Source organism: Cantharellus anzutake, assembly GCF_015039405.1.
Source record: "Cantharellus anzutake strain C23 chromosome Unknown EI90scaffold_8, whole genome shotgun sequence".
Lineage (NCBI taxonomy): Eukaryota > Fungi > Basidiomycota > Agaricomycetes > Cantharellales > Hydnaceae > Cantharellus > Cantharellus anzutake.
The window spans coordinates 744,937-770,314 of record NW_024066958.1 but is presented as its reverse complement, the minus strand read 5'-3'; the positions used below and the strand labels follow the sequence as shown (position 1 = coordinate 770,314).

Here is a 25,378-nt window from a genome sequence, read left to right as displayed (position 1 = left end):
AAAAGCGGAGCAGCATTTGGGCAACGCCTTATCAGAGAGATTAAGGACACCCGAATCGGACTTATTTCTTTATTTTCTCACCTTATTTTTGTGTATTTATCTCGACCCCTGCCCCCGGCGCTCCCACGAGCAGCCTACAGTTTGCAGGTTAAATATCCAGAATAAACAACAACAACATCCAGCCTCTATGACTTCGTAACATTAGAAAGAGGCAGGCCGTCTAGTCCCTAAGTGATATTTTGAAGGAAGTGCCGACCCTATAAGGGGCACATGTTAGAATTCTTGGTATTATGGTGTTCGCTATGACCAACTCACGTTTGGTGATGTTGAGTCGTGTGGCGTTTAGATTTACACCTATTACCTTTCTTGGTGACATCCGTGCCAAAGTCAGTGCGCATTCATAGCGCCTGACTATAAAACCCCAATTTTTGGACAACCCAACCTTTCCTCAGTTCACGTACAACGGGACTGAGGTATGTTGGTTATATCATGTTTGTCTTTGATAAATCATGTATTAAACATTAGTCCACCAGCGATAAACTCGCTAGGTGATTACTTTCTAATCTATTCTAGTTCACGTACAACGGGACTGAGCGATAAACTCGCTAGTCCATCATTTCGTCTAATAGCACAGACTGCAGCAAAGCAACAAGTAAGACGTGTGCACTCGTCCTAGCTATCAGCCAGTGTTCAGAACATAATCAGGGAAACCCGTTATTGATGTCCTGGGTCGCAATCGGTGGACCACAGTCCGCATAGCAATCTCTTTACGGGCTGGCGGCAAACCAGTCAAGATGGGAGGTAGGTCTGCTCATATTACGCAAGAGGGATGAGTTAGGAGACAATGGAGATGACCCAGGTACTTGTGGTTATCGTTAGCTCTCAGCATGTTGCAAGGAATATTTACGATGGTGGAATGCAGTCGTCGCGGAGTCTTCCGGATCCCATCCTCATATTGTTCATTGATTTACATAATAGCATGTATTCAGGCGGGGCCTCACTCCGCCCCTTTCACCATGATTGACTCCAGACTCTCTCCCTAGGAAATTTCGTCGTGCTTTCATCCCACTCTTGCTGTTGCTTATGAGTTGCTCCCCACGTCCATCTGCCACCCACCATCTAACTCCACTCGCACCATCCCTCCCTTTGCAGACAACCTCTTCAGTATCCGCCTTTCGGCCCGTGGCAGCATGGCGCATGCTGAACTGCATGCATGTGTACTTTAGAATGGTGTCATCCGTCTCCGTCCATCCGCCTCACTCGCTATTAGTGTGCATAAATTTAAAATTGCATAAACCCATGTCGATTGCCATGTCGCATCATTCAAGCGATTGATCACTCAACAGCCGCCACCACACTGATTCAGAACAAAATTGACACCCCTGCATATATCGCATGCATCTCGAGTGTTTCTTGTTTACATTCGTCACATTCTCAATTAGAAATTATGAGATGGGCTATCCTGCCTAGCTAGGCATGCATGGGTGTATTTATGCGGTTTTCGTTGGCGTTGCGATCAAATGGCCAAATCTGTATGCTTGCAACTGTCACAACAGAATACAATATTGAACATGGAAACTCATTCCTATTTGGGTTGGGCCTTAGTGCGCCGCCATGGTCAACAGCCAAGCTTCGCGACCGTCCTTGGCAACTGTGTCGCCAACTGTGTCTAACTTCACCGGCAAGGTGTTTCACCACTTTCCTTACTCTTTCTTTTACTCTGGGCCGGGCCCTCTTTCCTTCCTTCTTAACCTCTCGTGCCTTGCCATCCGCTCTCGCATCCCATGCGACGGCAGTCGTCTGCCTCACCCCTGGTTGCGAATCGCCAACCAAAGCCCGCTCGTTATCTGCCTTTGGAGCCGGACTTCGAGACTCTTCATGCCTTACCACCTTACCAGAGTCATGGAAAGGATCGGAGCGGTGAGTGTTCGCTTCCAAGCCATTGGGGGGCTGAGCTGTTCTTGTAAGAATGGAGGACTGAGAGAATGATAGACAATCGCCACGAGAAATTATACAGAGGCCCCATCTCGTCGTTAGACTCCAAGGTAAACGTGAAAGAAAGAAAAGTTACTAGGAATAGTTTTCCTTTTAAGCTAATCCGCAACATCAGACTCTTGAGTCACTCCTCAAACACACGTTACCGCGGTCGACAACCGAGAAGGTTAGCAGAAACGCGTTCCGATCTCCCTGGTTTTCATCTATATTTTCCACAGTTCAATGTGCTCGTGGACGTCTCTCAGATCTATAGCCCCATGAAAGCTGGACGTTTCAGAGTAGAAGATGACGATGAGCTCCACAATCCTAGTCCTCGAGATCTAGAAAATGGCATCAACTTCATCACACGACGAGGTTCGTCCCGCTCGAGCCGCTGCGCTTTGATTACCATCATTAAGTCAAGTCTTGTAGGATTCGCAAATCTTGGCTGCCTGGTCAGCCTTATTTTCACCACGCTCTTTTTTTTGTGAGAAACTCCTCCCCATCCAATCCATTTGCGCGCAATTCCCCATGCTCAATGAATTTCGCTCTTTCTCTTTTCAGCGCTGGTTTTCCCGTTCTCTCCCATTTTGGTTTCTTCAACCATCTGTCCCGGCTTCAAGCTGCTAGAGTTGTGGTAAGCCTCTAGGAATAACATGTGGCAGGGTCCTGAACCTCGCTCATTTGTTTTACCAGGGTGTCAACGCTACGGGACAGGTTCCCGATCTAGGAAATTTCTTTTACATGATAGATCCTGACACGCCTCCGGCCGCATACCATCACACATCCCTGGAGGACAACTCTCAATGGGATCTCATATTCTCGGACGAGTTCAATAGAGACAATCGTACCTTTTACCCAGTGAGCATATTCGTACATGTCGTTTTTTTTCTTAGTCCAACTCATTCCCCAGGGAGATGACCCATACTGGGAGGTAAGTCGTTGGTACTCGGAAATTCCGACGACGACGACTGATAGGAAATTCGTTAGGCGGTGGATCTTCACTATTACCAAACCGGGGACTTGGAGTGGTATGACCCTGTTGCCGTTACAACTGGGAGCGGCGCTCTTCAAATCACACTAAGCCAAACGAGCACACATGGACTTAATTACCAAGGAGGTATGATTCAGACCTGGAATAAGATGTGCTTCACCGGAGGCTACGTGGAAGTAGCGGTCTCGTTACCCGGACTTTCGTCAGTTTCGGGACTATGGCCTGCTGGTTGGTCTCAATTATTGCTTTGCCCTTTCCCCGTTACGATTCAAGTTGATACTTTGCAGTATGGACGATGGGAAATTTGGGGCGTGCAGGATATGGGGCGAGCACCGATGGAATGTGGCCATACTCTGTGAGAGCATACACGGTCTGTTAGTCGAATAACATTAACAGTCTCTTCAGTACGATTCTTGCGATTGGGGAACACTCGCGAATCAATCTTTCAATGGCTTACCGGCTGGGACTGCAAGTGGAGGCATACATAACAGACCCCTTTCTTTCCTTCCTGGTACGCGTCTCGAACGGAAGAACCTTGAAGTCCATATTTTGACTCTAATTCACTAGGCCAACGACTGAGTGCGTGCACATGCCCCGAAGAGGATCACCCAGGGCCGAAGAGAGCTGATGGTACTTTTGTTGGGCGATCCGCTCCCGAAATTGATGTCCTCGAGGCGATCGTGAACGAAGGAATTGGGCAAGTTTCACAGAGCGCCCAGTCAGTGATCCCCCCCCTCCTCATCTTCCCGTCACCCGAGCATTCTAACGTTTCGTAAGGTGGGCCCCATTTGACGAACGTTATAACTGGAAGAACGACAGCGCGAATGCCGTCATCCTTAATCCTTCTGCGGGGAATTTCAACCCTTTCCGTGTATGTACCTCATTTATGCCCTTTTTTCCTCCATGGGCTAATAATGCTTGGTATAGGGAAACGTTTTCCAGGAATCAACGTCTGGATTATTTAGGACAGATCAGTCCGCGTATAGCGGTTTCAGTGCGTCACCGAGCACAGTCAAGTACAGCGTGTATGGCTTCGAGTACAAGCCAGGGAAAGAGGGTTATCTATCATGGGTCAGCAATGGAGTCCCATCATGGACAATGAAAGGCAAGCCATCTCCTTCACGACCTTTTATATCCTCTGAAACTACGTGTGATAGCATCCGCAGTTGGGGAAAATGAAGTTGTCAACATAAGCGCTAGGCCGATTTCTCAGGAGCCTATGGTACGTTTCAAACCTCACGGTGACTTGAAGTATTTGAAACTTAGGTTCCTTTTTTTGTTTGTTTTCCAAGTATCTTATAATGAATCTCGGAATAAGTCCTAGTTTCGGTGAGGTAAGGATCGATTCAGTCAACTATCATTGCCAGCGAGTAAGTTCCAAGCCATCCGCAATCCAGATAAGTCCATCCTTGGAGTTCCCAATGACAATGTTCGTCGACTACATTCGTGTTTACCAAGTGCGTCACACATACACAAACGCAAATATATGTTGGCACTGTGATCGGCTAACAGTTACATCCACTAGGACCCCAAATTGAAGAATGTAGGGTGTGATCCACCTGGTGCGCTTTTTTTTTTCATCTTCATCTTTGTGGTACTGGAACACAGGATCCTTTTTTTTTGCAGGTTTCCCCACCCATGATTACATCAGTTCGTGCGTTTATTGTTCACGACTTTTGAGTGTGCATGCGTAACTGATCTTTTATTCCAGAAAAATCGATGTTTATACAAACCAGGTACCCTCCCATCAAATCCTGTGTTTCTTTCTTTCTTTCTCACTTTCCCCCAAGAATCTGACTACATTCGCTCAATCTGGACGGTCATTTCCTCGGAATCGCCTAATTCAAACGTGTGGCCAAAGTTAACCGTAGTCTGCCGGCCGAGAACTGCTATTCAACGATTGGAATTGGAGCTACATCTGGTACGAATAATAAAGTCAACTAGCAAGCTGCATACAGATCATAACAAAGTATTATTAGAAAAAGCATACTGTCCCTGTGCGGGTAGAATTCGGATTACAACGCTCTTGAATTGTCTAAAATTGTCTGGAGCTTGACGAGCGTCCGCTTTAGTGTAATGGCACCTCCCACCGTCAGGCGGGGCACCGAAGAGTCCTCGGTCGCCTCCGAAAGACTCCCTTCGGGATCGGCAGATTGGCTCCTGGCAATCAACGTGTCCGCATTATGAAGCAACTTCTTGAGTTTTCCCGCCGTGAAGTAGATCCAATGGATTTCATCACTAAATCCCGAAATAGGATGCTGAAGCGCATGCAGCGCGAATCCGCGTGCGAGGACATAAACCTTTTCATTGTAGAGGCGACTGTGAGAACAATGCAGGATGGATAAGCAATACTCCGTCCACAGCAGGGCCAGGCACAAACCTGCTCACTATGCCTTCTTCCGTTCCCCGCATCTTCTCGAAGGCCGGTTCACAGAAGTAAGGTTCCCTGACAAGTACAAGCCCTTGGATAGAGACGAACGCTAGTTGTACCTTGTAAGAAAAGAAAAAAGGGAGAGCAGTGAAGCAGGACATACCTTGCAACAGTGAAGATTTCTTCGAACTCCAAGCCTCCGATTCCTCACCAGTCCAAGTCCCCAGGATGGACAGACATACTTTCCCTTCTTCGTATAAATTACTACAAAATAGCCCGCTGAGCATCTCGGGGAAACCGGGGAGAGGAGTATGTGCCTCACGGATTTACCCTCCCATTACCATTCGTCCAACTGTGAAAATGTGCGGTGGGAGGCTCGAGTGGGAACGAAGGCGGTAATTGCCAGTCAATGACAAACGGCGCATCCTCGTAAGGTGTATTGTGACTGCCAATAATCAGGGAGCGCAACAAATCGGCCCTGTCTTCATACGTCCGTATTATGATATCACCTTCGCAGAACTAGGTGTGAGTGAGATTGGTAACCAAGCAAAGGACATACTAGGGAGGCTAGTTGAAAGGACCCGATACTCCTTATTGAGACGCTGAGAGAAGGACCTGCTAGGCGGACTAGTGGGTGGTTGAGAATAAAAATGATGATCCGATGGCGCAGAGGGCAAGACATCGAAGGATTTCCAAGGGGGTTCGGCCGGCGGTGAGTGCGAAGCTTCCAAAGCCGAAGGAGTCCCAGAAACTGTCCCAGCAGGCGTGGATGAACCAGATGACAACGACGAAGGAGAATCCATATCTATATCTACTGTGCCCACAGACATCAGCGATGCCTCGGTATCAAAATGCTTCCATGCGTCCCGTTCTTCCTCAGCCTCGTACTTAGGTCCCGAGGATGACGTGGGCTGAGATTCGCTCGCAACATCCATTTCCACGTCCTCATTAGGAACAAGGGGTGACTTCAAGTGATCAGACTCTTCGGAACTGGAGAAACCGTCTGACACATCCTCGTCTATCCAAGGATAGTCCACGTCCTCGCTCAAGTCTCGAAGGACAGTAAGTCGATCAATCGTGACAGTAGTAACCTCTCCAGTCGGGAGACAAACATCAATCTCGCCCGTAAGCCGAAGCTGTAGGGAGCTGGTTCTAATCAGTGTATTAGCCACTAGATTGATTGCGACTCACATCGACAACTTCACCAACCCAATGGGTACCGTCCTTGTTAGCGGCTACGCCAACCACCGGAAGTTCCGTAGCGGTTCTGCTAGGAGGGTCATACCATCGTGGTGCCGAGGAACCAATTTCCATCATTTCCTGGCGCCAACTTGCATTCGGATGGCGGACCCATTGTTCAAGCTCGCCAATCTTAGGCACACTGCGGGGAAAGCTTGAATTGGCTTTCGACAGGGTCGCCGATTGAAATGAAAACACACCGTGGCACATCACACCCATTTGTAGAGTCCCGAGCATGCAAGAATACAATGTCACCTCTTCGAACTCCATAAGACTGCGGCAAGTCAGACGATACAGAACCTTCCTTTGATGTTAATTAGTGACAGTTAGAGAGATAACAGGGCGACAGCTTACGGGATTTATTTCGAACATGGAGACTACGGCAATCGATTCTTCCTTAGCTTTCGGTGGGTACCATCGTACCCGGGCCGTGCGATCTTCCGCATCCACGGATTGGACCACGGCCGCACGAGGTTCGCCGTCGCTCTTTGCAGAGACAAAGTCTCCGGGCCTAATGAGAAAGGTTGAGCGTCAACTTCCAAGTTTGCCCATTCCTGAAGAACAAACCAGCAGTCCAGTTCATCGACGTTTGTGTATGGAAGGAGCGAAACGGACGGTAATACCTCCACCGAGCCATCTTGCCACAGCACCTTAATTAGTATACGAGTTTCTATTACTACCATAGCCTCCACAATAATTGTTCGATCACCGTGCGGAACGCTGACGCAAGCCCCATTATGAGCTAAGGAAGGCGGTGTTAGCCAGAGATCCCTGTCACCAGTGAACTGATACCTTGGGCCAGCTCAGGTGTGCGAAAGAACATCCGATCATGAATATGAGGAATCCTATCGGTGGGTCGGCGGAAAATAGAAAAAGCACTAAGACTCTCAAAAAACCAAAATCGTCCTGGTCGAGTTCGACTAGCAGCAATGTGTTGAGGGAGCTGAATGACGCCAAACATTACTAGGGGTCGTGGGGCATGAAGTCATAGGAGCTCACGGATTGATTTATTGCCACCCACGTTATCGCGATAATCAGGGGATACACTTGAAGCACATCACCAGGATCTTGAGGCACATTTTCCAAGTCTGTGTCTAAAACGGCCTAAGGGAATTAAGGGATCGTAGTATCGGGGTTAGATTAGTATAGAAGCGAGCGACATACCGGCGGAGCACCAATGCGATGGCGCCCACCCAAATCAGTGAAAGTATGTCCGCCAGACGTTATTACTTCCTCGAAAACCTAGGAGGGAAGATGAGAGAAACAAATAAAGAATTTCAACGGATCAGCACCTCTTCCACTTGCCCGAGCCAATCATCATGCACGACCAAGTCTGAAGGAAGTCGAATAAGTAACAGAATCTAGTGAATAAACTCAACCGCCCTATGACCTCCGATGCAGATAGGTGACACAAATCGAAGCTCTTCCAAGCTGACCCAATCCGAGACCTGAGCTTGGGGGTGGCTAGGGGGGACCAAATGTGCCATTGCGTGTCGCAACTTCACCTCAACTGTTTGGGATACCACAAGGCCAGACATAACATCCTCTAAGTTACGCTTGCAAGGATCCCCAAGGTGAAAGCGGCGCTGCACCAGGATCCACTCGACCTCGCGGCTTATGGGAAGTCTGGGAAAACTGTTATTGAGCGTCCAAATCAAGCGAAAGGATTCATAAGTACGAAATTGACAGCTTTTTCTGGTCCTCTAAGCCCATTGTGACAATCTCCCCTCGCTCCAAGGGACGCATGCTGGGATTCTTTTCGAACTGTGACAGCATAGGTATATCATCGGCGTCATTCCACGATCGCTGAATCGGGAGGGACCATCAGTGCAACCAGATGAGTTAAAGAAAGACCATCCGTGCCATGATGATTGCGTGTTCGCCTGTAAGCCGGTTGCGAACAACATCTTCACGGAACAACTTGAGTGTCAAATGAGACCATGCCAGAATGCAAGCGCCGGATTTGGGTTAGCAGCGGGCCATAAATATGGAACCGAGTCACCTTTACTGTCTGGGAGTCATCAGGCTTCTGTTCCATAGCCGTAGGAGGAGCGACCCCGATTGTCTCTGGCGCAAATAATCGATTCGCAAATATATTAGCCCAAGCCATCCCGTGACCGATTTGTGTCGCCGAGTCGGTCTCGCGCGCAGGGTCCCTATTGATTCCCGACTGCCTCGACTTCATCGTTTCCTTTGCAGTCAATCGTGCGTGATGCACCATCCATTGCTATAATAGGAAGGCGCAGACGATCTTTTGAGCATTTCGAGAGGTCGAGGACTGATTTAGGTTTGGAAGTGCGCGAAGTGGAAAGTTTATATTTTGTGTCTGAGCAGTACAAGGAATGCGGCACTGAACATCGCTCACGACCGGCATGCTGTTGGGTACACAATTGCGACAGTATTTCTGCTACAATCTGATTTAGGGGAGTTACACATATCCGAGCAAAAACCGAGATCGACTCACAACACTGATCCGCCTCCGCACAATCCACTGCACCTAGACGTAGGATACACTCGATAAAGAGGACAACATGATTTGGCATCAGCAAAGAGACCATGCTGGCGCGCCCGGTTGACTTGGTCTGAGTGTGACGACGTGATATGAGTTTGCAGCATCAATAAAACTTTTTATTGTTCTGGCAGTAAAAGGCCTCGGTACAATTCCTAGCTCATTAAGTGATAAGTCAGGTGCGAAGCAATAAATATTGACTCCCTTTCCACAAGTAATTAAGCCTGGCGTCTTATTGCCCGGCCAGGTTGATACCGGAGACTTTGACTTTGACACTGTACGCCTCATTCAAAATGAATCCAGGTCCAGTCATATAGAACATATTCGCTTTCTCATTGCTCTACAAATTTAATGGATTTTTCAATGGTGTTTTGCGACTCTGAGGTACGGATTAGTGAAATCGATGCCATGGGGTGCATGAAAAATTGGTCGGCGGTTCCCGCCGTCACGGAATTGGCACTGCCACAATCACTGGAATGCCTGGGTCATCTCTCAGAAATGCGATCCAGAGGAGGAGCCATAAGGAACGCAGCCAGCCTGCGCATCGCGCGAAGCTCGGGCTACTTGAGAAGAAGAAGGACTATATCTTACGAGCTCGGGATTACCATCAAAAGCAGGAGGCATTGAAGCTTTTACAGGAAAAGGCTGCCACAAGAAACAAAGATGAATTCTACTTTGCGATGACGAGGCAAAGGACAGAAGTACGTAGCCATTGCGCTCGTTTGAATACACGACGTACTGAATTCCCGTCCAGGGAGGTATTCATGTCTCCGAAAGACCTCAAGAAGATATTCCCGAGGATATGGCGAAATTACTGAAGACTCAGGATGTGAACTACATACGGACCATGAAGGCCCTGAATCTCAAAGTAATGTGCAAAGAGCTCATTATGGTCTACAAAAATGAAACTTACAATAGGATTACTGCAGAGAATAGAAGCAGTTAAAGCCGACCTCACAACGATGATCAACCTTCTCTACTCTGGGTCAGCACACCTCGATGACGAGCTAAACAAAGACACCACCGAGGATCTGACCGAAGTGCAGATCAAGACATTGCGCGATGCAGGGCTACTTCCGCCTGAAACTTCCGATCCCAATCAAAGCAGCGATTCTGGCTTCATCCCGTCTAGAAAGCACATCATTTTTGTGGATTCTCCACAGCACGGTGAGCATTTATCCCCTTTCGTAGAAGGGCGCTTATATCGGTCTGTGCGCCGTTCCAGCGAAACTCTATGAACCCCCGATAGCTGTGAAACCTCAGACATCGTCAGTACCGGAGGGTATTGAAATGAGCGAAGAGGATTTTGGCTGGGTGAAAGAGGGGGGCCTCAAACGGAAGAAGAGACGGAAGAACAACACCGGGGATTTGGGTAACGGCGAAGTGTCCGAAGAGCAACTAGAGTCTCAACGAAGAGAAGGGAAGGTGGGTCGTTTAGGATCCATTCACTCGCTTAACAAAGCTGACGTTACCTAGTTATATCGAGATAAACTGCTTCACGAACTCAAAGAACGACTGACCCGAGAGCGCGCACTTCGATATGCACTTCAAGAACTTCATACTCAACGTCTATTGATGGGCAAAGGGGAGAGGCAGCTCGTCAGTGGATCCGAGAAAGAAGACGATGAGATCGATAAAATTGGCTTAGGAATTGAAGTCGAAGACCGTAACGAATGGAAACCAAAAATATACAAGTGGAAGTTTGAGAGAAAAAATTGATGAATCGAAGTTGCCGCTTTATCCGTTATTCTGCCAACCCTCGCGCATTGATAGTATACCATTGGTCATAACGTTTTCTTGGGGCGGCATTTGTCGACTCGTATCAGCCTCTATAGATAGAACAGTGAATATACATGTAGCGGAGCAAGTCCCGGATCCGCGGTTATGTATGGAATAAGCACTTCCGTGTCCTTCTCTCCCTTCACCTGTTTAAGGATTACCTCCACGAAGTTTGCGAAGACAACGGACATGAGAGTATCTATTAGCGATTGCAATTGCATTATCAAAAATCAAAGCACAAGATTATGTAACATTTACCGAGGAACAGACGAGTGGGCAACAAGGAAACAAGAAAGCTGGGATTACAACATGCATAGTCACGATCTGGCAAAATATCCCAAAAATACTATTACTCCCGTATAACTTTGCGACCATCGCGTGCCTCAAAAAGTTCGACGTCGATAGAATCTAGTGTAAGGAATCGATAAATGTGAACTTTTTTCTGCTGACCGTACCGACGAAGTCGTCCTATAGCTTGTGTATCAGTTGCGTCATAGAATTGCTGAGAGGACGTAAGAAGCGGAGAGATGAATATGACGTGGTTTGCGACAGTTAGATTGCTATAGCAGTGAGATGTCAGTCAGTTCACTTTCACTTCTCATTCAGCGGGTACACTCACGCTCCAGCAGCACTTTCATCTCCGACATTGAGGAGAAGAACTTTTTCCTTTGCATCAGGATTTTGGAACGCCATTAGATTCTTCGACCTAGCAGTGGGGCTTCCCTTGATCTCAAGGAAGCTTATCCCTCCTTCAGTAAGTGCTTCGCCAACCTTCTTCATTAAATCAGGGAACTGAACAAACAACAGAACCCGCTCGTCTTTAGGGATATCCCTGATGAAATATATTAGTTTGCATGACTAGCTGTACTGGGTAGTTGGGGAAGGACTGACTTGATCAGAAACACAATTTTCTCCAGTTTCTTTCCAAAGTGCTTCACATCAGCGGACCGATGCTCGTCTTCTCCGAGGGTTTCGGCCTTAACTACATTGAGAACCCTGGCTGGAGCGTTGCAGCCCGTCGCTGCCCGTGAGACACATTCCTCATTCTGCGCAGAATTCATGACACAAGTATGACAACCTGTGTGACCGCACGATGAGAGAATAGCTATGTTGGAAATGGGAAGATCGGTTTTTTCACAGCTCGGGCATTTGCTATGTTTGTTGTGATCAGTCTTCCGCTGGAGATCGCGCACGACCGTGAAGTAACGGAGCGACCGAACTCGACCTACAAGCTCCTTCTCGAGTTTCTTGAGAAAATGGGCATGTTCACGATGTGCCCATCTAGCCTCTTTGGTCTTGGGAGATTCACGATCTAGGTCTGGTCCTTTTTTTTGAGACATCGCCAAGCTCTCCTCGTAGTTGAAGCCTCCGGATGACTGAACGTCGTGCAACTGCCTCTTGGCATCTGCGTCACCAACACCGCCGGGCGTGTGTGTCATTCGAAGCCACTGTTGAAGATGACTTTGATAGTCGACAGGACCGATCTCACTTTGGGTACGAAGAGCTTCACCGATCTCGGTCTCCAACTCGCCAATGCACTCGTTCAACTGACGAGTGCGCTCTTCTACGATTACTTCACATGCTTTCAGAGCATTGGCCCTGTCTGCGTCCAGCTCAAAGTGCGAGCATCGCTTCAGCAAAGCCTCCTCCGCAGTTCTGGGGGTAACTAAGTTAACTGCAATAGGAGGGACATCCCGTACTTACGCGCTATTCCCGAGGGACTCCGCCATCCGTTTCTCTCGGTCACTCTCCGTCTTCTTACCGCGTCGGATCATCATATCAAGGGCCCGCAGATGATGTTCCAGCTCCAAGTAGATTGCTCGCTCGGCTGCTGGGAGGGTTACGGGACGCATCATATCCTCGAAAGGTATCTCGTCAATCTCGGCGATATTCTGGAAGCAGCATTGAAAAGGAGTTAGGTTTCTCGTAGAGCTTGACGAACCTGCCGAACGAAACGGTCCAGAAATGCCTGTGCAACATCATTCCTATGTGCGTGCCAATCTAAGCTGTGTATTTCTCGGAACGAGTGGAAACTCTCCGCATCTGTAACACTATAAGTCTGGAACACCGTCTACTGCACATGCGACACGTACTTGTTTGCTCCTTCTGTCGCTTCTTCGCCTCCCGAAGAGATTCCTTAGTCTGGCCCTCCCAGAAATCATCATCAATCCCTAAATGGACTCCCATGAAATTCGCAATCGTCTTGACTGTTGCAAATTCTCGCGTTGGGGGCGTCCCGGAGAGAATCCAGCGATGATCAGACTTCAGGCTCGTGATCAGAGGATAAATCTTGCCCTCCACGTAAGTGAACTCATCAATGACGAGACGGTTGAAGTGGAATAGTTCGAGAGGAGGACAACGCATCTCTGTGTAGTCCTGACGAACCGCATTAGACTTCAGTTTCCAAGGATCAACCATATGCTTAAGCTCCTTTGGTTTTTCCTTTTTCGCTGGAGGCGCCTTCTTGGGTTTCAGGGGTGCTTTGGATTCGGCTGACTTCTGCTTCTTGGGGGGCGGGGAATTGGATCTCTCGTGGCCGTGTCCCAATGCTTCCGAATCAGATAGGACATTGCTTTTGCGTTTCGCTGATTTTCCAGTAGTCAAGTTAGAGGCGCGGGATTTTATGCGCTTGATCTGTTTAGCTTTCGTAAACTTCCGGTCTTCATCCTCATTATCTGCTGAGAGCTCCTCAGAGTCAGATGAAATAACAATGAAGTCCCCGTCGTCAACTGGTGCTTCATCCTCATCGGAAACGATAACAGTCCGGCGCCGTCGTTTCGATGTCTTCACAGGGACCCCTTCCTCAGCATTATTCAAGAACGCTGTTCTAGGGGTTGTAGTGATAAGGACTTCAGGGAGTAACCTTTGCCTGGACTGTGACGAGGTTGCGGCAGACGAAGATTTGCGGGGAGTAGGGACAGTATCCCCGTGCATTTTGTCACGGGGCTGTTTCCCTTTGAGGAGCTTTGAATCTACTATTGTTGGAGTCCCAGAAATAATGACCTCAGGGAGCAGCCTTTGCCTGGACTGTGGTAGGGTTGTGGTAGATGAAGAATTGTCCCCTTGTTTTTGAGGTAGAGTAAGAATAGTATCCTCGTGTATTTTGTCACGGTACTGTTTCCCCTTGAGTCGCTTTGAATCTGCTGTCATTGCAGTCTCATCCGTTTCGGGGTTTTCTTGAACATGGGTCTTGGATGAGCGACGAGTATGTAAAAAAACGTCATGGCTCACCTTCAGCCTCTCGAATCGCATCCAGAACTGAGGACGAACCCTCTTTGGTCAAACGAGCGATCTGCTTCTGCAGACTAGAGTGCACTTGGCGCAACTTGGCGTCGAAGTACCGCCCCTCCCTGTGTGGAAGATTCCCACCAGCAGCAAAAGCTTGAAGATTCGCGAGATAAATCTCGCTCTTCATCAAACTTCCTGCAACGATGAGGATATCCACATCTAGAACATCTTGAATTGTTAAGCTATTTAAATGTGACATGCTCTCGAGGATGTGCACGGATCGATTTTTTCCAAGAAATTTTTGGACCTCAGATGCCCACTGACGTGTCAGCTGGGCCGGAACCACGATCAAATTTGCTTTTGTGCGTATCTTCCCGTGGGAGGACAGGCCTTTTCTTGGTTTTGGCGCGTTTCCAAATGATGTATCGATAAGGCCAAGAGTGATGGCTGTTTTTCCATAACCGACCTCGTCCGCCAGAACACCTCCACTCATCTGAATCGGCCGCACCGCCTTTCCTTCCACTCGCCAGCCAAGAGGGTGAAGAATGGCTTCTGATATTTCTTCCTCAAGAAAAGGTTCGACATCAGTAGATTCTTGTCGCAACATCCAAGTTAGGGATCGCAACTGCTCCGGCCGCAGTTGAAGCTTGAAGTTGGGAGGCTGCTTCGCAGGAGGGTCCTGCTTGTTGCTTTTCAAAGTAAATTTCGGGGGACTGAGAGTGGCTGGAGGAGTGTAACTCGTGGTCAGTCTCCACGAAAGTAGGGGCTTGTTCAGACGATCCACAGTGGGTAAGCGCGATAGGGCGCGATGAGTCAAGGAAGGAACGTTGATACCCAGACGTAGGGTCCCGATCGACTCTGAGGTATCGTACCGAAGCTGAGTCACGAACGGACTGGGTCTCTTCTTGAGGCTCTGCTCATACTTCCCGGCTTGTAACGGATCTTCAATAGCAATGACGTTCCTGTTGCGTTTAGCCCAGCGGAGTTCTGGGGGCGAAGGTGCACATCTGTTGCAATGGGTGTCGTCCCCGTCCAACTCGATAGGTAACCAATGATTTAGATGTTCAATGCTCCTAATTCGCTCCGTCAGCCACGTTAGCGCTCGGAATGTAGGACGTTGATGGATGCTATCAACCACAACCCAACGATCTCGGGGCCAGACATCAACAGTTCGTTCTTTCTCTTGCAGGTGCAGGGGCACCTTGCAGACAACAATGGCTTTTGCCTTTGAACACGCATGAAGGCTGCCGGAGACGGAAAGAGGAGCAGAGGGAACTGAGTACGTAGCAAAAAGCTTCTCAGTTGACTTGACACGCCAATTAGCTTCCTGGACGATCTTTGACGAGAACAGGACTCACTTTCAACGATATGGAGGGAGCTGCAACCCACATGACGGGGAGAGAGAATGAAACACGCTGAGGTCCATTCTCCGAACCAGGTCGCCACGACTTATCCAGCGAGCCTACTATCAGCCGGCGCTCTCCATACTCCACGCGCCGAATGTTTGACGACATTACGAAACAATCGTCGTCCGGAAGACCACAGCGAGTCGGATCAAGGAACAAGTACAATGGCAGCATTCCAGACTCTCGGTTTTCCATGACATGCAGCGCGGAGTTCGCGGTGCCACACTTGTCAATAAGTCTGAACACACCCATGATCTTCTGATCCAGAAGATGTTGGGAAGATTCGTCCACATCAATGAAAACGGAGGACCAGACTTTTTTATTTTTCAAGTGGCTGATCTCTAAACCTAGCTTGGCTTCCCATGCAGGAACGAGCTCCCCCTTCCCTTCGACCGTGATCTCGACGCTGTGTGACACTGGAATAGCCAGTTCCCATTCTCCTGAAAGCAAACCTCCGTTGCAGACCAAACGGGCAACAGGATGCATCAACATTTCACGTATCGGACTGTTTGCAGGGATCGAAGGTGATGCTTTGGCATATAAGAGCAGCTGAGAGCGGATGTGATGAAGATGAACTTCTAATAAAGCGTGCGAGGACTCATAGACGACCGTCCATGTTTCTTGCCGTTTGTCTTCGCGGAACATCAGGTCTGCAGACAGGATCGATGAAACAGCCTCCTTATATGCGACCCACAGTGTTTCAGAGACCTTGGTCACTTCACTCGATAACCCAGCTTGAGTCTTTTCGAGCAAGTCCATAGATACACCATGGATAGTAACAGACATTGGAAGCTGCTCTCTTAGAACTCTGCGGAAATCTGCTGGCCTCGAACGAGGCTCTTTCTCTATGTCAATGGGAACATAGTTGTGTTCGGGTCTGCCGGCACATTTAATACACGCAGTGCCCCCGCAATCGACGCACCGCAAGACAGGACGCGCAACAACATCATCTCGACCCTCGCATTCGCAAATGCGGATGCTAGCGAGAGCATTAGAGAGTAGAACGGGAAGGGACTCGATCTTCGAATCCCCAAGATCCAAAGTAGTTTGAGATAACTCGTCATCTCCTTCTATGGCATTATCGTCATCCACGTTACCGTTGTCGTGAGTAGCCTTGGGCTGGGGCACGCCGTCAACCTCCATTGCATCATCATTGTTTTGACTGGTTGCCGGGAACAGTTTTTCCGCGACTACAAGGGCGACGGCTACGGCTGTTCCGACGACAGTAGATGACATCGCGTTCCCAGCGAGGTCAGCCAATTGATCTTCTGTCTCTCGAGTTAACAGAAGCTCATCGACGGGTAGACCTTGAAGACCGAGGGCTTCCATACCCACCATCGGCCCTCCACGGTTGGTGATATAAGGAATCATCGTCGGCGTCAGACAAGGCGCAATGCCTATGCGCGAGCTTCCGATCTGTCTGTCAACATTTTGCGAAAGATTCCACACTTCGCTAGGTACAGGCAGAACAAAGCTTAGATCGGACGCCATGGAACTATTCACGGATACGCTTACGTCTTGTAGAGAGGATCTTTCCCCAGAGCAGCTGCACGAAGAGTGGTGACGTCCATCAAGTCCCAGACTCGGTCCACCTGGGCAGCACACCAGTCATTCCAGCAGAAGGTGGGCATCTTAGCCGTCCCACCTTAAGACAAGATATTAGAGTCCAAATTTATCCGAAACACAAATTATTCACCTTCCTCCCATCCGGTTAGTGGTCGACGATTCCCAAGCTGCTCCTCATGCCGGGCTTTCTGGTGTCTCGATTCACATTTGCCCCAATCATAACCAGTTTTACGCTCGTACGCTAGTGCTTCGTGAACAAGCTTCTTTCTCGCAATATGGATCCGAGGGTCATCGGTGGCAAGCAGGAACGCATCGAGCGTTGAACTCGTTGGCCGTGACATCTGGATGACCTTCTTCTCCCATTGCACTGGCCACTGCGAGTGGCGAAGTCCATTAATCGCGACCAAATAACCGCGGGAGCGAGTGTGAGGAATGTAGTAATTCTTGGTATCGAGTCGTATGTGCTTAGCACTGTAATCAACCTTTTCGAACTTCTCAACCACGCGATCCCAGGGTGCACCGCACACATTTTCCAAGAGAACGATGGATGGCCGATGACGGGCAACCCAAGATAACATGCCCCGGAAGGTGCGACCAGACTCCCCATTTGCGTCTATATCTTGTTGAGAATTATTCAAGGTCGAATAATCTACGCAGGAAGTCCCAGCGATGAGCACGTCGACGTTGCCAGGAACCTCAGCCTTTGCTCCATAGGCAGTAGTTCTAGATGAGATCAAGTATGAACGCATTCAAAACACGTTCAATGAGATTTCCACGTACGCATATTCCTCGCCAAGCTCACAGACGTCCCTGAATAGTATTGGAGGGTTGAAATTACGTTCGATGTAGGCTTGTTTGAAAGGCTCGATTTCACAGGAGAAGACGTGTTCAATTTGTAAATTGACACGTTGATCCTCCTTTAGGAAACGGGATATGAGACCCAAAGCAAGCAAGGGAGACTCAGTTCCTGAACACATGGTAGCGACGCGCAGTGGTCGACCTTCAATTTTCTTCGCGAAGGCCGTCAGCTCGGGAAGACGTGCAACGATGTCACGAAACATGTCAGGAATGGAGCTGATGGGGGGTAGCTGGGAAGCAAGAGGCGATTTGTCTGCTGACATAAATGCACGATTTGAAGAGGCGCCAGGTGGTTTGGTAGTCCTTTTCTGTGTTGGGACCGCCCTGGGCACTTCTGGAGCTTCTGAAGAGTCGGATAGATTTCCTACATCTCCATCTGTCGTAGTGACCTCCGACATTGGATTACAACATGGGTCGCCGTCGTTCGACGTACATGCATCCTTCATCTCTTCATCCTCGACCCCGTTGGTTTTGGCGAAATAAGACAAAATTCCACGAGTGCCATTGGCGCCGTTGGACGTATTCTTTAACATAGTTATACAAAAGACGCGGTTTTGGGAAGATGTCGCGTCGTAGAGGTATGGCGCGACTTGACGCGTCAAATTCAAAACTAGGAAGCTCCTAGTGCACGTCACGTGCCTTAGAATTCGTGCTTCCTGCCGTACACACAAACACGGAATATTGATGATATTGGCGAGTTTATTTGGCGGAGGGATTTAATGTGAAGCGGCGATGATTATGCTCCAGCAGTTACAATCCAAAATGGCTCGCGGGGTGAGCATACAATTAGTTACACATTACTGAAAAAATATAAACCAGCATACAGTACTGCAAACTCAACGCCTAGAAATCGATAAAAACACGCGTTGCTCAACTGGTCGAACGGCGGATGCGGAGACATCGGTGGGATCGGCAAAAGGATCATCGCTGAAATCAATAAGAGCATCTTTGCCGCCCGTCGAATCGATCGGTATCGTTGGGTCCGGCGCATGGTAGTCATGTGAGTTGCTGTTGCTAGGCCTTGCTGCAGCTACCACATTGGCATTTGGGGTTTCCTCATCTGAGGAGACATAGTCACTGTAATCGGAGAGAGTGCCTCGTTGATCGTACACATCGTGATCGTTGTCGCCAACAGTTGCGTCGGGTCTCATAGGCGGTGGTAGAGCTCTAATACAAAGAAGTTGAGGCATGGCAAATGGTCACAAAACATGACTCCTTACGTCTGAGATGCCCCAAGCTCGCCAAATGTCAAGTCCTGCAGATCAGGATGCAGAGTAACCCCTCTGCCAGGAGTGCCATTGAAGAGGTTGTCCATAGAGTCATTACGTTCTTTCGCTCGCTGTTTGTCTTGCCTCTTGGATATCTCCGATTCCGACACCGAAACTCTGTCCATCTTATTCGCCAAGTCAGAATCATCGGAGTCCTGATCTGCCCCTTTGAGCATCTTGAATCGTGCCAATGTCAACAGCATCCAGAGGACTTCTGTGGAGAACCCACATGATCATAAAACTCAAGAGCCGCGATGACTCTCTCGTTAGAATCGATGAGCGTTCCTATATATTCTTCATTTTCAACCAGCTGAAGATAAATTAGAAATGCGATCAGAGATATAGAATCCCTGCTTACACACCTGTATATAGCGAACTATTACCTTTCCCGCCGCCTTAGCTTGGGCGAGATATTCCTGAACTCGAGCGTTTCTCTCTATTGACTCTTGCTCTCGATTTACTAGCTATAGTAAAAATCAGGCGACGTCGGGCTAGCAATACGGTCCTGCGAACCTTCAGGGCATTGACGAGATTATTTGATGCCTGTGAGGCTGTTGAGATAGAGGAAACTATCTGGGGTTTCTCCTGGTAACTTCTAGTGAGTCACAAGGCGACAAATAGCCATCTCTCCCGCACCTGCTCAAAGTTGAAAGGTTTCCGTTTCGTGTTTTGGGAAGTAGCTTGCTTCTTCTTTTCCTCTTTTGCCTTCCGCTTCGCCTCCTCCTTTTCGCGGAGTCCCTTCAACCGGCGTTCTTCCTGGAGTTTCGCCGCCTCCTTGGCCTTTTTCTGTTGCAGCTCAAAATTTGAATGCGAGCCGGGGCTATAAGGGGACCTCGCGGCCTGATCGAACACAAGTCGAGGCTTGACGGGAGCACAATGCACTGGGAATGCATACCTTCTTTCCTGATCCGCCTCCACATGAATGGTATAAACCAGCAACAAGTGACATCTTAGGATCATCCTTGAATTGTCTGTACCAGCTCGCAAGCACTGACATGAGTTTCTTCTTGACTTGCTCATCTGTCATGGGATCGGACGCCATCGACTTGATGCGTTCGGTGAGTCGATCATTTGCGAAACTGGCTATGAGCCGCGAACTGGGTAAGATAACGTGGCGCACTGCTACACAGGTCTAATGGTTGTGCTCACTTTGAAACTTGGTCCCACAATTCTCGACCAAAGCTTTCAAAATGGTCAAGGCTCTCAGTTGCCGGTGAACATCCCCGTATTTCAATTTCTTGCGAATCGCTCTCGACGCCTCAGTTGGACTAATCAAAGAGCACTATAAACACGAGTATAAGTGTTGCTTGGATGCAAAACGCACCCTGTAGGCTGTAAATTGATCGATTCAACGAGTTCGATGATGCTGCGGATGACAGTATGTTACCACCCAGTGTCGATTTCAGCTCTCATTCGAAGTCATACCCTTCATAATCGTCTTCAGTGTAGCGTGAAGAAGAAAGTATTTCGATCCAATCGCTAATAGACGACTTTGACGCCGATGTGAGCCGGCATGTAATGCGGTAATTATATCAGTGACTGGACCAACATGAGGCTTATCGCCACTGATCATTGCATTGAGTTTGTCATGGACCACCTTCCCTAGGACACTCATGAAAAATAAAAGGCTAGAAGCGACTAGAGAAGATGTGAGCGATGCGGAAGTAAGGGGTCGCGTGGAATTCAATTCTCATTTGTGGCGTTATGACAACATTCACACCTGACCTGGAATTCCCGTGATATCATCAAACAAAGTCTACCCGATCTCCAACATCTCCAATCCAGAAAGGCAAAAGACACCGGGGAAGATCAACGCCGACAATTTCACCGTGCGACCCAAATCGCACGTTATTTTCTAGCAATGCAATAATCAAGCGAGGAATGGCAGCTGCTGTCCCATTGAGAGTGTGGGCAAAGGGCAGTGGAGACGGTGGAGAATCATTAGGCTTAGCAGGCTTGTGTAGTATATGTAATCTGCGGGCTTGATAGTCGGTACAATTTGACGTCGAAGAGATCTACTCGGGGTATCATTAGCAGGGAAACATAACAGGGTGGAGCATCTCTGACCTCGCCCCATGAGCCACGGCCAGGCATCCAGGCTTCCATATCACACTTCCGGTATGCGCTTGATCCCAGCTCCTCCGAGGGCATTTCTAGTACCCTACGACCTCAATTAGACAACACGATCCACGGATAGATGACCATATGTACCTAAACGGAAGGTTGAGACCTTCGAATATCCGCCGTTGTACATTTATCATCTCATTCATCATGTCTTCACTCTCCTCCTCCCGCGTCACGGCAAATAACTCGACTTTAGTGAATTGGTGAACACGGTACAAGCCCCTCGTATCTGCACCTCTGGCCCCAGCCTCAGCTCGGAAGGCATGTCCCAATCCCACAATCCTGAGAGGAAGTTCTTTTTCCTTGAAAATACGCTGAGCAAACATCCCAGCAAGGGGAATTTCTGCTGTCCCTGACAAGACCAGAGGTGGTTCGCTTCCTTGTTGTCCCAAGTGATAATTCTGCGACACGCCATCCTGGTCCCGTGGATGAAATCCGCAGCGATCTGCAATGTCACTCTTGACAACATCGGGTACAGTGACGGGTGAGAACCCGGCCCGGACAGCAACAGATATTGCGTAGTTTATAAGGGCTAGTTCGAGCAACGCGCACTCATTACGAAGGTAATACCACGATGAACCAGTGACCGAAGCGCCGGACTCAAAATCAACCCAGTCAAATGCGCACGCAATGCGCATATGATCTCGACTGGTGGAAGGATCCATGGGGGGTGGTCCATGCGCGGAAATGATGAGGGACTGTGATTCTGGGCCAATAGGCGTCGACGGATGTGTGTCATTTGGCAACGAATTGGCGGTGGCGAAGAGTTCCGCGTCAATAGCGGCGACACGGGCCTCGAGCGAATGAATCACGTCTTTGAGAGTCTTCGCATATTTTATTGATTTGTCAAGTGTGGATAAATCATGCCCAAACTGGTACCCAATTCTGCTCCGCTCTTGTCTCTTGTCATCCAGAGACCGGCGCAATTCGACGGCTTCCTTGTGTAGGCTCACCACTTTCCAAACTGCATCATCAGCTGCTTTGGACCGCCTCCTATGAGCATTCTCCTGCTTCGATGCCGGGTTCTTAATTATGGCCCTATAGTTCAAACGAGGGCGAGGCAGATTGGAGGATGAGACACAGCGAAAACCGTACCTAGGGGGCACAGTTCACGTTGATTAGTCTTTCTCCGTTATGAAAGAAGGGATTCTTGCATGACGTTTCTAAGCTTCCTCGGCGTCGGTCGACATGGCGGCTGCATGATGTGGCAAACAGCAATCAAACAGTGGAAATTCCCACCCAAATCTAAGGTCACTTGACCTGGCGCGGTTGCGTGCAGCGACAGTGGGAGGGATTCAGATGGTATAAAATTTTCAGCTGGCTTAAACTCCTCGCCTTCAACCAACCTTCAAATAAATATCCAGGCCTGCCATGTTGTCAGCCCCAGTTACCACTGCCGTTGCTCGGAGGAGGATGACAGCGTGCCTGGTATGCCGTCTCAGAGGAAAGGTGTGGCGCTGATTTTCAACAACCTTCCTTCGCGCCTTACCATCCCTTAGAGATGCGTGCGCCTCCACGGAAGCACTGGCTCCTGCACTGACTGCAACCTTTTCCGGGTGCAGTGCCATAACAGCATGGGGCCTATCCCATCTAAGATGAGGGTGAGATTTCCTTAGCCGGTCGCAAACTGCAACCGTGGCTCAGTAATCATACGTAGAGTCACTGGACCTGTCATGCTGCTCGCAAGGAAATTCGCATGGCTCTTTGCACTTCAACGTCCCGCAGTGCTCACCGTAAGCGCCAAAATGCAATCGTCCCATAGTTGATCTCAATGGCTTAGTTCACAGACCCATTACCCGCGACCAAGAGGTTTTCATATTTACTGGAACAGGCAGTGTTGAGCCTGATCCATACCATAGCTGTCCAGTCATCCCAACACCAGGAAGCCTTACCCCAGTACCCGCTTGAGCTAAGTGATGTGTCGGCTCCTGCAGCCTCTCCTGCATACGGCTTTGAAACAGTGGCATCTCCGGAGCCTAGCCTCGAACTCAACCCCCCCTCTCTATTTTCGACGCCCGCCTCAGATACCCTGGATTTGGACCCCCGACTTAGAGATTACACACCTAGTTCCGTGGCTCTCCTGGATCCCGATAAGACCGTGAAGGACGAGTTCTTTAGCATCATTCCTCATGTGGCTGGCTCAGAAGAAGGGCCCCCCAGCCCTTCGTTGATGCATGACATCAGGCAAACTAATATCCCAGTTACAAATGATGTTGAGGTGAGGATGAATCATCTTTTAGGTTGTACGGATGCCCATGAACTTTCAACCCCCATGATCACTTCAACTACAGGACCCACCGTTGTTGGGCTCTCAAGGTGCACCTAATGCGATGGCAGAGATGAACGCGACGACTGCACACAACCTGCTCTGCACAGAGCTTGCGAAGATACAATCACCCAATCTCGAAGGCAACATCAATTATGATCATAGACGGCGTAAGGGCCGAGGCAGCTTTGGGGATGTCTACATGGGGAAACGCGTAGGGACTGTACGTTAATGTGTCGTGTCACTGGTGCTTTAAAGGGATGTCTGACTTTTCAAACTTAAATATATGCAGGCTACCGGAGATTTTGTCTGCGTGAAAGAGCTTAGCACCGTGGTAACTATTTCGGAGTCAGGTCCATGGAAACGGTTCCTTAGAGTAAGCTTTAATAGCTTCTCATCGACTGATTGACTCATTACTTTAAATAGTTGCTCAAGCGCGAGGTGAAAATATGGCATGGTCTGGAGCACCGAAACGTAGTAAAGTTTATCGGTTGGACATCAAAAGTTTGCGAAGACACCTTAACAGTGTGCTTGATATCGGCTTGGTGCAGTGATGGGAATGTCAAGGAATACCTTGCAAAACAAACAGACGCAGATCGACGAGGCTTGGTAAGTTTCATAGCACGTGTTTTGAATCAACCGCCCCGCTAAACAGCTGAGGACCCTGGCACAGGTTTACGACGTCAGTCAGGGACTGGTCTACTTGCACTCCCAGGGCGTCATCCACGGTGACATCAAACCTGTGCGTAATCGTCTATCTACCCTATTCATGATCTTAGGTCCTTCCACACCACCACAGGCAAATATCGTTGTATCAACGGAAACCAAGGCTGTTGCACGTCTCTGCGATTTTGGTTTATCTTCCATTCTCGATGATGCAACAACACGTGCGCATACATCAACCATCGCCGGCACCCCTCGCTATGCATCACCCGAATTGTTTAGCGTCATTTCCATTGAACGGAATGAAGCGAGCGATATCTGGGCATTTGGATGCACAGCGACCGAAGTGAGCGTTTTGAATATTGACTTAAGGTAATTCCACTCACCTAAAAAACAGATCCTCACCAATAAACCCCCTTTTCACTGGATAAAGCGTGATATCCAAATACCCTCCGTCATCGATACGCAACTGCCATATGCTGGAATGGATCAAGATGACTTTGGAATGGTTCTCTCCCTTTGTTTCGAACGTGAACCAGAGAAGCGACCGGACATTCTTGAACTTACTTGGCGCCTAAGGCGAGTATACCCTTTGAATCGTTATTGATGCATGTGTTGATTATTTATGGGAACAAGCCGTTGATCGTTTGGACCTGAACGCTACTTTCCACACTAAGTCCAGGCTCGAAGATGCTCCAATCCTCGAAAATGATAAACCTTTGAAGTTGCAGTTAATTGCTGCATCACCCCAATACGAACCGCGGCTGTCGTCAGAGTACTCTTCACGGCCGGGCAGTTCCCAACCGCATTCCATTGGTCTCATCGGCTATACTTGGAACCACCATTGAATTCGGAGGGATTTTCTTACTATTAAACCACCAAACCATGAAACGAGCGGCTTCGACTTGCTGCAACCTCTCGCGCATAGGGTACAGCCTCTCGTACATAGATAGCTTGCTCAGTTGCCGTATTCGGCCCAGCTCAATAGAACAAGGTTTATACTGCGGTATATTAAGCCCAGCCCAGTAACTTTACGACAAAGGGATCGAGGATGGTTCGTTGAATCGGAGATAGAGCTTGCAATGGAAGTTTCTGAGTACGTGGGCACCTTGAATGCAGCCTCTGTTTGCTCT

General features: G+C 48.9%; 8 protein-coding genes across 8 annotated transcripts; 3 read left to right on the top strand and 5 right to left on the bottom strand.

Annotated features, from left to right (window-relative positions):
- The first annotated feature begins 1,560 nt into the window (after positions 1–1,560).
- Positions 1,561–5,082, top strand: EI90DRAFT_2533183 (beta-glucan synthesis-associated). Its single transcript, XM_039053190.1, has 23 exons — positions 1,561–1,920; positions 1,993–2,045; positions 2,111–2,161; positions 2,214–2,349; positions 2,407–2,461; positions 2,539–2,611; positions 2,671–2,835; positions 2,888–2,908; positions 2,965–3,094; positions 3,149–3,196; positions 3,256–3,323; positions 3,374–3,479; positions 3,536–3,686; positions 3,746–3,839; positions 3,896–4,073; positions 4,126–4,190; positions 4,261–4,302; positions 4,366–4,425; positions 4,494–4,530; positions 4,595–4,622; positions 4,680–4,704; positions 4,759–4,889; positions 4,948–5,082. Exons 1-22 carry the CDS (start codon positions 1,785–1,787, stop codon positions 4,831–4,833), a joined length of 1,797 nt encoding a protein of 598 aa, XP_038920288.1. The 5' UTR covers positions 1,561–1,784; the 3' UTR covers positions 4,834–4,889; positions 4,948–5,082.
- On the bottom strand, positions 4,984–8,065 carry EI90DRAFT_3118487 (uncharacterized protein; the record flags this gene model as incomplete). The annotated part of the gene is made up of 14 exons (XM_039063110.1): positions 4,984–5,287; positions 5,349–5,448; positions 5,503–5,603; positions 5,662–5,848; positions 5,899–6,475; positions 6,531–6,720; positions 6,779–6,882; positions 6,933–7,089; positions 7,146–7,320; positions 7,371–7,521; positions 7,578–7,682; positions 7,743–7,820; positions 7,871–7,911; positions 7,969–8,065. 14 exons carry the CDS (start codon positions 8,063–8,065, stop codon positions 4,984–4,986), a joined length of 2,367 nt encoding a protein of 788 aa, XP_038920287.1.
- Positions 8,066–8,713: 648 nt separating this feature from the next.
- Positions 8,714–9,193, bottom strand: EI90DRAFT_3041349 (uncharacterized protein). Its single transcript, XM_039059093.1, has one exon. It carries the CDS (start codon positions 9,134–9,136, stop codon positions 8,735–8,737), a length of 402 nt encoding a protein of 133 aa, XP_038920286.1. The 5' UTR covers positions 9,137–9,193; the 3' UTR covers positions 8,714–8,734.
- Positions 9,194–9,537: 344 nt separating this feature from the next.
- On the top strand, positions 9,538–11,047 carry EI90DRAFT_3041346 (small-subunit processome). The gene is made up of 5 exons (XM_039059092.1): positions 9,538–9,788; positions 9,842–9,955; positions 10,017–10,254; positions 10,313–10,512; positions 10,564–11,047. The coding sequence occupies exons 1-5, from the start codon at positions 9,564–9,566 to the stop codon at positions 10,804–10,806; spliced, it is 1,020 nt and encodes a 339-aa protein (XP_038920285.1). The 5' UTR covers positions 9,538–9,563; the 3' UTR covers positions 10,807–11,047.
- A 168-nt stretch (positions 11,048–11,215) lies between these two features.
- EI90DRAFT_3279585 (uncharacterized protein) lies at positions 11,216–18,240 on the bottom strand (the record flags this gene model as incomplete). The annotated part of the gene is made up of 12 exons (XM_039066691.1): positions 17,847–18,240; positions 17,197–17,789; positions 17,016–17,145; positions 15,453–16,953; positions 14,098–15,400; positions 13,977–14,042; positions 12,960–13,820; positions 12,809–12,909; positions 12,571–12,758; positions 11,758–12,522; positions 11,486–11,698; positions 11,216–11,426 (listed from the first exon to the last, which is right to left on the bottom strand). Exons 1-12 carry the CDS (start codon positions 18,185–18,187, stop codon positions 11,216–11,218), a joined length of 6,273 nt encoding a protein of 2,090 aa, XP_038920284.1. The 5' UTR covers positions 18,188–18,240.
- Positions 18,241–18,760: 520 nt separating this feature from the next.
- On the bottom strand, positions 18,761–20,765 carry EI90DRAFT_3144360 (uncharacterized protein; the record flags this gene model as incomplete). The annotated part of the gene is made up of 11 exons (XM_039065137.1): positions 18,761–19,091; positions 19,145–19,368; positions 19,422–19,502; positions 19,555–19,656; positions 19,706–19,777; positions 19,829–20,053; positions 20,088–20,275; positions 20,342–20,460; positions 20,517–20,558; positions 20,618–20,682; positions 20,742–20,765. The coding sequence occupies 11 exons, from the start codon at positions 20,763–20,765 to the stop codon at positions 18,761–18,763; spliced, it is 1,473 nt and encodes a 490-aa protein (XP_038920283.1).
- A 172-nt stretch (positions 20,766–20,937) lies between these two features.
- On the bottom strand, positions 20,938–22,884 carry EI90DRAFT_3144359 (uncharacterized protein; the record flags this gene model as incomplete). The annotated part of the gene is made up of 4 exons (XM_039065136.1): positions 20,938–21,207; positions 21,260–21,353; positions 21,404–22,341; positions 22,663–22,884. 4 exons carry the CDS (start codon positions 22,882–22,884, stop codon positions 20,938–20,940), a joined length of 1,524 nt encoding a protein of 507 aa, XP_038920282.1.
- Positions 22,558–24,940, top strand: EI90DRAFT_2532352 (kinase-like domain-containing protein). The gene is made up of 10 exons (XM_039053189.1): positions 22,558–22,765; positions 22,818–22,917; positions 22,974–23,049; positions 23,104–23,534; positions 23,608–23,805; positions 23,875–23,958; positions 24,009–24,191; positions 24,256–24,324; positions 24,382–24,591; positions 24,643–24,940. The coding sequence occupies exons 2-10, from the start codon at positions 22,891–22,893 to the stop codon at positions 24,850–24,852; spliced, it is 1,488 nt and encodes a 495-aa protein (XP_038920281.1). The 5' UTR covers positions 22,558–22,765; positions 22,818–22,890; the 3' UTR covers positions 24,853–24,940.
- Positions 24,941–25,378: the final 438 nt, after the last annotated feature.